Source organism: Phoca vitulina, unplaced genomic scaffold (assembly GCF_004348235.1).
Source record: "Phoca vitulina isolate PV1807 unplaced genomic scaffold, GSC_HSeal_1.0 scaffold8, whole genome shotgun sequence".
Classification (NCBI taxonomy): domain Eukaryota; kingdom Metazoa; phylum Chordata; class Mammalia; order Carnivora; family Phocidae; genus Phoca; species Phoca vitulina.
The window spans coordinates 41,410,364-41,425,171 of NW_022589711.1; the positions used below are offsets into that span (position 1 = coordinate 41,410,364).

A 14,808-nucleotide genomic window follows, 5' to 3' on the forward strand; every position below is an offset into this window, starting at 1 on the left:
TGATTTGCATCAAAACAACACATGCCCAAGCCTGTTCACTGTGGCATTATTCATTATAGGCCAAAACTGAAGAAAACCCAAATGTCTATCAGCAGTAGGATGGGGAGGTTGATATCATGGTATATTCACACAATGAAGGTCTATACCACAATGAGGGTGAAGAAACCATGGCTACACATAATATGCACAAATTGCATAAACAATGTTGAATTTTAATAGCCAGAAACAAAAGAGTGCATAATGAATATGGATGACTCTACTTACATAAATTTTAAAAACAAGCAAACTAATTTCCAGTGTTAGAAGTCAAAAACTGGCTACCTTTGGGGAGCCTGGGATGCTAGGGTGATTGAGAGGGGCACTGGAAGTCTACGGGGTGTGGGCAATGCTGTCTTTGGTTACACAAGTATGTCCACTCACAATAATTCATTAAATAGTACTCTCAAGGTTTTTACACTATTTTGTGTGTATATTACACTTTTTTAAAAAATTTAGTCCCTGTCACTATTGCCCTTTCTAATAAATATAGCAACTCTGAAATACATTATAATCAAAGAAAAACCTGCCTGAATATAAGTCCCCGCTCTTCAGTGGGATGAACAAAGTATGAGTTAGACAAAGACAGCAGGAGCATGTTCCAAGATAGTGGGAAGCTACTGTAAACTTAGCTCACGTAAAGGAAAAGGGTGAGAAACTATTAACCTTTTCAAAACTGGAGCACACTTGAAATGCAAATTCACTCCACAACCTAAAAGAATCTTTTTTTTTCTCATTCTTTGAAAATGAGAAAGGCCTATACTCTAGCAGAAAACTTTAAAATTTACAGGCATATCTCAATTTCACATACGGAATTTCAATTCTTTGCCTGTGAAACGAGAGAACTGGATTGTCCATTACCTAATACAAGATAAAAGGTGCTGAAAGCAGAGATTTCACATTTATCCATTCCCTCGACAAAGCAAGCACCTGCCATGTGCACGGCACAAAGCGCTCGTCCTTTGGAGCTTGCAAGAAAGCGTAAGAGAATGAGGCAGGCCAGTCTGGAGGTGCGACCAGAGGAGGGGCGCAGACTGTCCTGCTTTAGGAGACAGTGAGAGGAAACCACCCCCTCCTGAGGGGTGAGGCCACAATGTAAGGCAGTCCATCTCAGAGGAAGTGGGCAGGAGCTGGGCCTGGAAGGGCAGGGATGTGGCCATCGAGAGAAGGAGGTGAGGTGTTTCAGATCCACCAGCAGAGGATGGGAAATGTGAGCAACAAAGCTGAAGAGGGAGAAGGACAGGAGTGGCAGAGGGCGCTGGGGACATGCTGAGTGGGGAAGAGCAGAAAGCCACAGAGGGCACGGATGATGTTAGGAACATTTCGGAATTTATCCTTTAAGGGGTTCTGAGTTTGTGTTGTTTTGGTTGTTGGAGGAGGAGAGGAATATAATGAAAGCAGTGTTTGACAGAAAAGCAACCTTGCAGAAAGCAAAGGGTGGATCAAAGCAAAGAGAGGTAAAGGAAACATCAGCCCAAAAACTGTTAGAACAGTGTAAACTTAAAATGACAAGGATAAAAAATACTGAGGGTGGAGAGGAAAGAAAGGAGAGTGAAGGGGGCACCTGTGTGGCTCAGTCGTCAAGCGTCTGCCTTCAGCTCAGGTCATGATCCCAGGGTCCTGGGATCGAGCCCCGCATTGGGCTCCCTGCTTCGCGGGAAGCTGCTTCTCCCTCTCCTGCTCCCCCTGCTTGTGTTCCCTCTCTCGCCGTGTCTCTCTCTGTCAAATAAATAAATAAAATCTTAAAAAGAAGAAAAAGAAGAAAGGAGAGTGAAGTTAAGAAAACTAAGAAGAAATAGTCTCAAGATTCGGGCATTTTCAGATATGAAAAAACGAACTCTTTTGCATAGGAACAGGCCACAGGATCACACATTTGTGCAGCATGATGCCACCACAGTCCACACAGACTCCAGAGTCTGCCCGAGAGCGGAAGCTTGTGCCAGACACAAAATCAGTCTGCCTGAGATCTAAATATATGTATATATCTCCACCATCCGTGAAAACTGCCGTATTAAAATTAGATAATATATGTGTGTTTACCTAATTAGCTGGTATAAATGAAGCAGAAGGGCAAGGAAAGGCTTTGTGAAGGTTAATCTAGACATGGAAAAGCTGAATTACTTCCCCTGCCATGCTCAGTAGGGAAAAAGGTTCCACTACCCTTTACTCAAGTCAAAGAGAAAGCTGGCATGCCAACTTCCACTCTATGTCAAGAGAATCTGAGCTGAGAATTCAGAGGAAGTGCCCAAGACTGCAAATTATTTTTGTGTTCATGGTCTTCATCATCAGTTTATAGAATATTTGTTAGACATTGAAGGAGTAAGCAGATTTGATTTATTTTAATGCAGGCAGATGGCTTGGTCATGGAAATTGTGAAGAGATTACTGAGCGGCTTCCTCAGATCAAGGACATTATGGAATTAAAGCCTCTAAGAAACCGTGCTGGTCCAGGTCTCCATGGCTGACAACCTTACACGTTCTTATTAATGAGAAAGAAAACTCAACCCCTTGAACTGGAAGTAACCAGGGAGGAAGGGGTGGGGTGGAGAGCAATTAATTTGTCCAAAGAAGTATAAATGTTAAGATGGAAACCAGAAATACAGATTGATCAAAGGGCAACTAAAACATGCCTTGCTCTGAGGACACTGAAATCATAAATTAGGAAGCATTAAAAATCACAATTTCAGAAAATATATTCATGAAAACGAATCATGTTTAAGTTGCTATAACTATTTTGGAAAATTTTAATGATCTGAAAACAAACTATACTTACCAAGATAACATAGTAGGCAGTGAGTTTATGAATCTCTGCATTATTTTGAAAATTCTGCCAATGTGACTAACTCTTGTCCATTTTGGAGACCACCGAGCTTTGTATAAAAACATTCTCTTTCGTGAAAATGCAAAGAAAAGAGCTGGGAAACACCATCAATGACATAAAACCCTAGAGTCAGAATCCAGACATGCCCTAACCACACCCCCCAAAGCTTTCCATTTAAGTACCCTTATCTCCCTGACTAAAACTCCCTGGTTTTTGTTTTTAAAAAGTTCACAGGCTTGGGGTGCCTGGGTGGCTCAGTCAGTTGAGCTTTCAACTCTTGGTTTCAACTCAGGTCATGATCTCAGGGTCATGAGATCAAGAGCCCTTCTCTCTCCCTCTTCCTCTGCCCATCCCCCCGCTGGAGCACATTAAATAAATAAAGAAACAAACAAAGAAATAAAATCTTTTTAAAAAGTTCACAAGCCTTCCACTTTCAATCAACAACAGCACTATGAAAATGTCTGTATTTGTCATGTAACCTCATACAGATAAAATTTAGACAAAGAAGAGTCATTATGAGAAAAAGGCAGAGAAAAGTCATAGAAATCAAGACAAAGGACCAGAATACAGTGATTGTGACAAAAAGATTTCTGTCATGTTTAGAGTCTGCTTATCACTACTGACCCTCTCCTGACACATACAAGATCTATGATATAAAGGATTTAAGAGAATAATTATGTACATAATGAAAACAATCAATTTAAATATAAGATTCTTTATATTTGAAACCACTTTTTATAATCTTTCCACAATAGACAAGGATGGTTTTAATTCCTAGAATTAAAGAAAGTCTCATTATATTGATGGGGAAAAGGAGAGAAAAAGTCAAGTAACTTGCCCTTAAATTGGGCAAGTCTTGTAAACATGTTAAAACCAGCCATATATTCTCTCCAACTTATATTATTGCCAATATTCTTAATACTTGGATGCCAAGTCAAAGAATCATGAGATTACAGAGCTGGAAAAGAACAAGAGGTTACCTCATCCAACTCCTTCATTTTTGTAATGAAAGCAGGCCTGGAGAATTGTAGGATGCATCCCAGGCCACACTTCCCGCTGGTACTCCCTATACAGAACTCTTACCTTCTGACTCAAGTTGGAGCTGACCAACCCTTGTAACAGTAACTGCCACTAACCAAGCATTTTTTTTTAATGCCAGACTTTATGCTAGACCTTTAGAAATATATCATTTTATTAAATTTATATGTACAAAGATGTTCACTACATCATCATTAATATCAAAAAATCAGAAATAGGGGTGCCTGGGTAACTCAGGCAGCTAAGTGTCCAACTCTTGATTTCAGCTCAGGTCTTGATCTCAGGATCATGAGTTCATGCCCCAAGTTGGGCTCCACACTGGGCGTGGTGCCTACTTAAAAAAAATATCCAAAACAATATAAATGTCCAACAATGGAGAAATAGTTAAATATATGTGCTGCCGAAGCAAGCACTGGAGAAACAGTTAAATAAACTATGGCATATACATGCTATGATATACTAAATGATCATTAAAAAGAACGAGGTAGATCCATGTAACAGATGGAAAAATACCCATGTTAAATTGTTATGTTTTACAAATAAGTTATAGAACGATACATATGACGTTATTTTTTTAAAAAAAAATATGAGAAAATGAGTGAATTGGGTTCAGTTTAAATAAGCTGAGTTAAAAATTTTAAAAATAAAATTATGTAGAACAGACAAAAATAATATACAGATAGTGTCTGAGATACCAAATATAAGATAAGAGATACCAAATATAAGATAATATAATATACCAAATATAAGATACCAAATATAAGATATGGAAATATCCAGAAATACAGGAAAACAGATCTGAAATGCAGGAAGACGTGAGTAGGCAGATCTGAAAAGATATAATATCTCACAGGAAAAAAAACTGATAAAAACAAACACATCACCATAAATTATAAATAACCTATCGAACTATAAAGATAAAGGAAGGCTTTTGACATCCAGGTACAAAAAATAAATCACCCTCAAGAGAGAAAAATTAAATCTAGACTGATCTCAGACTTCACCACAACAATAGTCAATGCCAGAAGATATGAAGTAATTTCTAACAAATTCTAGGAAATACATTTTGACTCAATAACATACGTATACAAATTCTCCTTCGGTGTGGATAGAAATAGGGAGTGAAAACATGAACTAATTCAGAGAACAAAGTAAGCACCTAAACAGTTCTAAATGATAGGAATTATCTACATTTATGAAGAAATAAATCATAATCATCAAATGTTAAAATGGACATATCTGGGTGGTTTGGAATGATATGTTGAAATATTTTTTTCCTGCTTTGTACTGTTTAACTCAAAATGAACATGGATCTTTTTAATAAAAAACCTGAAGTCTGTACTTTTTAAGCGCAAATAATATGATTTCATTTAGGTAAAATAGTCAAAATTAATGTATACTTACGGAAACAAACTGACATTTGACTAGACCCAAGAGTGGAGGAGTTAACTGCAAAGGCACATGAGGGAACTTTTCAGAAATTTCTACATTTGACTCTGCTTACACAGGTGCATAAATTTATCAAAACTATGTAATATTACACTGAAAATAGGAGCATCTTACCATAGTTAATTATACTTCAATAAAATTGACTTGAAACACAATATGAGTAACTCATGAAAAATTATCTGGTGAAATGGTGGTTGTTAGTCACACACAAAATACACACACACACACACACACACTTTCTACCTAGTGGCTATGATTATTTTCCTACTAAATGCAATCAAACAAACAACTGAATTTTGAACTTAGATTCTAGATAAAGAGGGTAAACAAAAGCTCCAAAAAATGTAAATGACTAGTCCTCTATGTGATCCATCAAGAGCCTCATTAAAGAAAAAAAAGTACATGTACATGCAGACTTTGTTTGTCATTAGAAAAAGGCCTGGAACAATGCACAGCAAAACCAGAGAATTTGGTGGGTGGAGGTAGGGTATGAGTCAATTCTTAAACACTTCTGCATTGTTTGAATTTTTACGCCTAGGATATGTTACTCCTATAATTCAAAACATATATAAAATACAAAAATAAAGAATTTTAAATGAGTTTATTATGCTTAAATAATATATGCATACTTCATTTAATACCATCCTACATAGTATGCGATAATTATTGGCTATCGGTCTCAAAAACAATTCTCAAGAAAAAAGAAAGAAGAAACTAACATCCCATTATAGTAACACCAGAGTTTCGTACAGTCCATGGACCCAAAGGGGTCTCCAAGATCCTTCCAGAAAACCGGTGAGGTAAAAGCCATTTTGTTAATAGCGGTAAACTGTGTGCCTTTTGCCTGTGCTGACCTTTGCGCGGACGCTGCACACACAGCGGCGGGGGAAGCGGCCTCGAGGTCCTGGCGCTGAACGCCCCCCACGGGCACGGGCCTTCACCATCACCGGCTCCCAGTGAAAATGGAAAAATCCAGTTTCACTAACGAATGCCTTTGACGAAGCACTAACAGTAATTTTATTAAATCTTGACCTTTTATAATATCCTGTGTGACAAAATGGGCAGTATGAGCCATAGGTCACTCATGCCGCCTCCGAAGCAAAACGGCCGTCCCCGGAAGAGCGCTGGGCAACTCCTCGAGCACAAAGCTGAATGAACTAGCTGCTGTTTCCGCGAATCAGCATTTTTACTTGAAAGAACAACTCACAGACCACAATTATTCAGACTTAGGTATGTGGCAGGCATTTTCTCAAAAGTGAACAAAATAAGCCTGTCCCTTCAAGGGAAATAAATGACAGCTATGTGTTTCCAATGATAAAATTTGGGGAAATTTTACAAAATCTGTATCTGCCATTGTAGCTTAACAGCTTTCCAAGACTTAAACGCTCTTTTGATAAGATCAATGGCGATATTAACAAATGTGATTTGTTTATATTCTACAATTTAATGTATGCCAACATTTCTAAATCTGTATCGAGGAACCAATATTTTCCAAATTATCAATGCATAGTGTACCAAAAAAATCATGCAGGAATAAAAGACCCACTCAAATTGCAAGATACACCAATGAATTTTAAAATAGCAAGAAATATTTACTGATATGGTTTCTAATTTTTCATGGTAATCAATCTTTAAGAAACTACTATTTATTGAGTTTCGGTAAATATCAAAGAATATCTGAAATTATTTGAAAATGCTATCAAAATACCCCTTCCTCCTCCAACTACATATTTGTGGCAGGCCAGATATTCTTCATATATTTTAACCAAACCAACACATCATAATAAATTGAATGCAGAAGCAGATAGGGGAATCCTGCTGTCATCTAATGAGTCAGACATTAAAGAGATTTCCAAAACTGGAACAATGCCACTCTTCTTGCTAATATTTTTTGGTTTGGGCAAAAATTCTCCCTTGTCATGAAAATATATTACTTATGTCAATATACAATGGATTTATTGTTGTTTTTAAATTGATTAATAAATATTTCTAAACACTCTTAATTTTTAATCCACATAAACAAAAGCTCTTCGTGGTCCTCAATAATCTTTAAGGCCCCAATAATCCTAAGGCCAAAAGTTTGAGGATCTTTGGGGCGCCTGGGTGGCCCAGTCGTTAAGTGTCTGCCTTGGGCTCAGGTCATGATCCCAGGGTCCTGGGATTGAGCCCCACTTCTGGCTCCCTGCTTGGCGGGAAGCCTGCTTCTCCCTCTCCCACTCCCCCTGCTTGTGTTCCTGCTCTCGCTATCTCTCTCTCTGTCAAATAAATAAATAAAATCTTAAAAAAAAAAAGTTTGAGGATCTTTGCAGTACACTGTTAACACATTTTTACATGTTCTGCATACTCTCTCTTTTCTTCTTCTTTCATAAAATGGGAGTAATGACAATAATATTTATTGAACCTTTACCTTACACGAGTCTCATGACAGCCAGATGAGGTAGGCACCATATCCTAATTTTTTTCCCCTGGGATGAAGAGTTTTTATTTAATTCAGTAAGCAATATGGAAACACTGAAATCCTTTAAGTAGGAAATCTTGGGTCATTCTAAAATGTATTAAAGAAAATGGATTTTTTTTAAAGATTTTATTTATTTATTTGAGAGAGAGAGAGAATGAGAGACAGAGAGCACGAGAGGGAAGAGGGTCAGAGGGAGAAGCAGACCCCCCGCTGAGCAGGGAGCCCGATGTGGGACTTGATCCCGGGACTCCAGGATCATGACCTGAGCCGAAAGCAGTCGCTTAACCAACTGAGCCACCCAGGCGCCCAGAAAATGGATTTTTTTTAATTAATTAACATATAATGTATTATTCGTTTCAGGGGTACACGTCTGTGATTCATCAGTCTTATATAACACCCAGTGCTCATTACAACACATACCCTTCCCAATGTCCATCACCCAGTTACCCCATCCCTCCACGACCCCCAGCCCCAGCAACCCTACGGCAATCTGCATTTACACGCAGACAATATGCATAAGTGATATGTACTACAAGCTTTCTTAACCAATGAAAGCCTAAAATGCTAGCCTGACTGCAATGTGTTCTGCAACAAGTGATGTTTATTACACTTCACCCTCAGTTTTTGCCATGTATTTTGTGTTCTGGCAAATGATCCTGACCTGTGGAGCTGACAGAAATTGTGAAACAGGTAGTGACAGACCTGGTACAAGGAAACCAAGATGAAGTATTATAAAAGATGTCTGATGTTACTTAAGGCATCTTTGAGTACATGGTGGAGGATGGAGCTATGATTAGTAGAAGACTTCTGACATTTCAGGAGCTACAAACATCACTGCAGACTGAGAGGACTGTCCAGAGGGAATGAATCCTAGCTGGAAGAAACTCAGGGGGGAAATGGGTAGACTGCAGGAAAAGGGGAAGCTGTGGGAGGGGAGCACAACTGGCAATCTCCCTTGGGAGCAGGCTATGATGCCTCCCCTTGGGGCTCATCTAGCTAATGCTCCTATTTCTAAAAAAGCATTTCCAGTACTTTGTATATATAATGTCAGAGGGTGGGGGGGTGGGGAGGCTGAGCTTAGACTACACAGGTGTTATTTTAATTATCTCCGTTCTTGGGAGACTAGTTTTGACATACAGGCCCTTAAGACGAAAAACACCAGGCATGGAAATGGGAAACTTGATGGCTCTAAGTGAACACCCAAAGGTCCAAGGTCATTCTTTATTGCATGGAGCAACATCTTCAGAAATTCCTTAGGAAAAAATATTTCAAACATAGACAACTTCAAAGTTTTGTGATTAAAAATAAGCTAAAAATCAATGTTGAAAGATCTGTATTATATTTTTAAATTAACTTCCAAAGTCATAGAATCTAAAAAATCTATGAAAATAAATTTCTATCACCTCTGTTCCACAAAATATACACTAAGGTTTAAAGATAAACTGAAGCTGACACAGTCACACTAAATCCCTAAAAAATCCTTAGCAAAAATTCTTTTTCTTTAAAGGGGGGGGCATTCTTTTCGGGTACTGCAGACACACAGGATTACCGATTATATGAGTAACCACTCAGTCATTCTCAAGTATCTACTGAACACTTACTCTGTGCCAGGTATGGTACTGTCTTTTAGAGAAAATATACATATATACATATACATATTATACACACACACTGAATTATATCATATAGTTAACTTCATGGAACGAGGGGAAAATACTAGCATAGAGTTACATCCACATGCTCACATATCCTCAACAATGCCCAGCTTCGAAAGTGACTTCCTGGTCGGCCTGCTGGACTCCAGGGTTGATATATCCTCGAAATAGGTAGGGCTAAGTCATTGGAACGAGCCATGAATGGCTAGATGTATTTACCTTAAAAGAACCTGATGCTAATAGAACAATGTAACATCCTCCAAAAGGGAAGAAGATGAGGAGGAAAGAGGGCAGGAAAGAATCAACATTAGTGAGAATATGGGAGCGAAAGGAAAGACATTTTCACACGAGCAACTACTGTCAACAGGGAGAGGCTTTAGACAAAGGTGGGTAAGGGGCTCTCTAAACTAGGACATTTGTTAAAAATTTCCACTGGTGTGATCTTCAACAAACCTCAGAAAAATTTAAACCTCTTTCCAATTTTTAAAAATATTAGATTAATTAGTCTTTCAAGACTGGCCTAGAAGTGGCCCCATTCTACTTGAGTTACATCCACAATGTCACACTGTGTTATTACACAGTTGTGAAACTTGATGAAAAAACAGCATTGAATTTCCAACCAATCCACTATCATTCACAGTTTCTGATTTTAACCCAATTCTCTGAAGATTCTTCCAAAGAACTCTACATAGTACAAGAATTTCCTGAACTCAGTGCTTCTGGTGTCTCAACTTCTTTACTGGCAACACTTTTCTAAAATAAAAGTGTGCATCTAATACCGTCAGTTTGTTACCTCTCAAGATCAAATGCTAAATGAAGGGAAACCAGTAAGCAGACTTCCTCTAAGAATTTTTTTTTTAATTGAGCAGACCTTTTTCTCACATTGGTAAATTTGTATTTTTTAATCCTTTTCTAAAAACATAAAAATTGTAATAATATTTGCTAAAATATGATCTTTCTATAATACGTATGTGAGGCAGAGTCCCACCATATAGCACCTCTGTGGTATCCGACGATGGTGAAGATGAACTGGTACCAGATCAATGGCTGAGTCTATCATTTGTGAAATTAGGAAACAGATTTTATTTCTTTGGCTGACTTCATTTTTTTTTTAAATCCTCACAAATGTAAACTATTCTTTCTCAGGTGGTAGGAAGCCTGGTACAGAGGGAATCAATTACCCAAATTTTAATAGAAAGAAAAAAAAATCCACAGTTTAGGTAAATCAGCTTAACTAATAAGTAACTAACTTTCCACTTTTAACACCAAATTCACCTCAAATCAGATGGTGTTTTGAACACCACCCAAGAACTGACAACCCCTCCGAAACCTGTTACTCTCAATTATAACTGAAGGAGGATATCAGAGCCTCCAGATGGTCTAAGGGACGTTCTCAAAATGCAAGGGTGAGATATATGCATGCTAGACAGTCCTTATCAAACAAAGGAGGGGGGTACTTGAAGTGAGGGGACTACCAGAAATGCAGCAATCCTACCTCCAATTGCCTAAAATATCACTAGTGTAGATAACATAAATTCAGAATCCCTATTCTAAATGAACTAATGTAGATGAGAATTTCAGTGCGAGTGCCATGATTTCCCCAAACCAGCCAGTATCTCCAGTCCCTTGTTCTGTAGAACTCATCGCAACTAAAGAATCCTGTGTCCCAGCAGATCACCTTGTTTGGCACTAAATCACATGGTTTAAGTATGAAAATCCAAATGAGACTTTTCATTATAAATGCTTCCACTATCAAAGTGTGAAAACACATTTGAAAATGTGCCACATACTGTTACTGGGGGGAAAAATCTTTACCCATTGCATCATTACCATGAGTCTGACAACAGTTCTAAGCATAACATTTTAGAAGCACTTGGTGATTTAATGTTTAAATTCCTTCCTCAATAGTCCGCATTGAAAATACAGTGTATTACGCTTAATTTCTCTAAAGTTTTCATCCAGTGGCTGTCACCTTTCATGTAGGTCAAACTACAGGTTTTTTTACTAAAAAGTGAATCCTGCCAAAGCAGTTACATAATTCAAGTTAGAGCTAAGAAATCGAAGTTCACAAGAAATTTTTCAGAATGCTAACATTTAGGCTCATAATTCTTTTCATTTTCATTTCATTTTTATGTGACCTTTTCTTTCTTTTTACAGATTTTCCCAGATTCTGGAAAGTTATCTGCTATTTCAATGAATCACAAGTAGCACAAAAAATGCTTCAGATGTATCTAACCTATTGGTAGGACTATATAGAAGTCAACTTTTCAGTTCAAATTCCCTTTGAAGTTACTCCACAGAAACGCAAACAAAAATAAAAACAGAAATCTCTTGACATCCATTTTCTTTCAAAAATGTAAGAGACTCTCTACCTTTCGGGCCTCAAGACTTCATAGTAGCCAATGCTACAATGGTTATCTACTTAGCATTCCGTGTCTTTTCCCCCTTCATAATGAAGCCACTTCATTCAGGTTTCCACCCCTTCCCCTCATTCTAAAGTCCTGGGGATGGGCCCTAATTCATTCAAAACAACTTTGCCTTTGACTTGAAGAACTTAATGGCAGTCAGGACATGGTATTCTCCTGGAGACTGTTATGGTAGGTACAAGTAGGCACACAATAGCTGTTCACCCTCCTCCCCCTCTCCATCTTGAGGAAACTGAATAACAGTGGCCTTCCCATGGCCTCCTGAATAAATCCCAAATTCAGCATTCAAGGCTCTCTACTATTCTTTTACTACCTTTTTAGCCCTTTCTCCTTTGCACACATCTCCTGCTCTAGCAGCTACACACTTGGCCTTTCAAGAATATGCCCCTGCACTTTCCATTTCATATGCTTTGCCCAGGCTGTTCCTTTGACTAGGAAAGAAGGCCCAACCACTCCCATGTCAGCCAGTTGAAATCCTACTCAAAGTCCAGATCAAAAGTAAACTTTTCTATCAAGTCTTCCTTGATATCACCATTAATAAATGGTACTCATCATACATTCCTTGTGTCATTAATCATTTTACATGCTTACAGCCTGTTTTAAAACCCCAGACTCCTTAAGGGCTGCAATCTCTTGTGCATCTTTGTCCTCCACCATCCCTCCCCACCAGACACCCAAATTCAGAGTGGCAGGCTCAGTAAACATTTGTTGAACACATGAACATAACTGTTCATTCCTGAGAGTGAAAAGTACTTCTACAGAATAGATTATCATGAAGGCTGAATTGTCCTTGGAAGTCTTTAAAAACATCCTAGGATAGCTGAGGAATAGTTCTGCTGAAGGAAAGGAAACAAATCAGGTGACCTTGTAAGGCTGCTTCTGCAAATTACATCAACTCTTTAAAAGTACTGCCTAATAATTCAAAAACAAACTATACACAAATGCTATTTACAAAAAGAGAGCAGCATTTATTATAATAGATGAAGGTTAAGAACAGATTATTTTTAGCAAAATTTCAGCTGCTCTTATAGTGATATACCATTTTTCAGTTATATCCAAGGAATTGTACAAAAAAGCTCATTTAGTCTAATTATTTCACACTTGAAAGAAGTAGGACAGAGAAAAATGCCGGCCCCTTCAAACGGGTAACCAGACAAAATTAATTTGGAAGCACATACTCATGTCACTTAATTACTGTCTACACATCATCACCAAAAATATACCTACTGAACTCCAAGAAAGTTACCTGTAATTTTGATTATTTCCTTCACTGGCATTTATGGAAAAAGTATATGAAATTTTGTATTCCCTTCTCCCCTACCAAATAAATTTGAAAAATTTAAGTCGACTAAAATGAAGTTACTTCAAGATCCATGGGTACATTATCAGTTCAAATAAGGCCACAAAACTATGGGAAACATACTGATATCTCCAGAAATAAACAAGGTTAACCACAATATTCCATAAACCATTGAGCCTGCTCATTAAATAAAACTTTCAGAATAAATCTCATCAATTAAATGGGACAGAAAACTTGATTCCAAGCACAGTGCACTCACAAAAGAAAAAGGCACTGTATAAGATGAAAATCAGAGTTAAATATGATGGCTATTCATAGAAAATAAAATGTAAGAAAGATTAAATAGAGAGTAGAAAATGAAATAGTTTTTTTTAACCATTAAGAAAATTAAACACACGTTTAGTCTTTTTGTTCCAATATTGTTACACTCTACGTATTTCTGTAAGCCAATTTAAATGCTTTGGGGAAGAAGCTAGAGTACAAAAAATATATTGTTTTCGAACATAATGTAGCACACTGTATAGTTATTTTTAAAGCAAAGATCACATTTTCAGTCAAACATGCCTATGCTTGTTAAAGGTTATGGTAAAGCTACAATTTAAAGTTTTCTCAATTATTTTAAAGGCACCTCTATTTTTCCTGGAGCCGCCGGATAACGGAAACTGATTCTAAATACTGTTTCTCCCTGGACCCAGTAAGTGAGGGAGCGGTTACTTAAAAAGCACAGCGGGGTCAGAAGCCGGTCCGGGATCAGCGGAAACCGAGCAGCGGGTGCAGTTACCTCTCGGATCTGGGACACCTGAGCCGCGCGGGGGGGCGCGTGAGCCCCGGCCCACAGCGACGAATATGGCCCCTGGCAAAGTTGGGCTCGCAGGACCCGACACAGCTCTCCCCGGGCCCGCCGGTCCAGCCTGGCCCCACCGGGAGCAGAGGGCTCGGGCTACTCACCGTGCAGAGAGAGGAGCAGCAGAGGCGCCAACGGAGAGCCCGGAGAAGTCATCCCGGGGCCGCGGGGAGCGCGCCCGCCGCCCGCCCGGCTCCTCGTCGCGACGGCGGAGACGCGGGCCGGGCTCTCGGCGCTCTTGGGGCAGTCGGTCCGCCCGGAGGGGCCGGGACCGTGGGACGCACAGCGGAGGCAAGTGGAGCTCCCGCGCCGCCCCGCTTCGCCGACGCTGAGCTGCGACCAGGCGCGTCCCGGGCTCGCCGGCCTCGTCCCGCAGCGCCGCGGCCACCTCGCGCTGCCCCAGGACCCGACGGCCCGCCGCGCCGCCGGGGGAGCCACTCCCCCCCAACTCTCGCCCAGCTAGTCCGGCAGCAGCCCGGCTCCCCTCGGCTCCGCGCCGCCCACTCGCCCTGCTCCTCGGTCTCCCGGGCAACCGCGGCTCCCGCGCGACGCCTGGCGGCCCACCCGCGGAGCGAGCGCGGCGCGCAGCTGGCGCTGCCGGGCCACCTGTGCGCGGTGCCGCCCACTGCCCCGCACGCCGCTGTGAGCGCCGCTGGGGACCCTCCGGAGGACGCCCTCCTGGCCTGCAGTCAAGGCCTACCCCTGCCCTGAACCACTCTCCAGACAGGGGTGTCAGTCTTGATCCCCAGAGTCCTCTAGGAAGGACTTTCCACAACCTTCGC

General features: G+C 40.0%; 1 protein-coding gene across 1 annotated transcript in view; it reads right to left on the minus strand.

Moving 5' to 3' along the window:
* The window catches only part of IGSF11 (immunoglobulin superfamily member 11), a 141,567-nt gene extending 126,996 nt beyond the window's left edge, over nucleotides 1-14,571 (minus strand). The window contains exon 1 of the mRNA XM_032406604.1: nucleotides 14,131-14,571. Coding sequence (XP_032262495.1) covers nucleotides 14,131-14,182 — 52 coding nt within the window. The 5' untranslated portion in view covers nucleotides 14,183-14,571. The remainder of the gene's footprint in view (nucleotides 1-14,130) is intronic.
* Nucleotides 14,572-14,808: the final 237 nt, after the last annotated feature.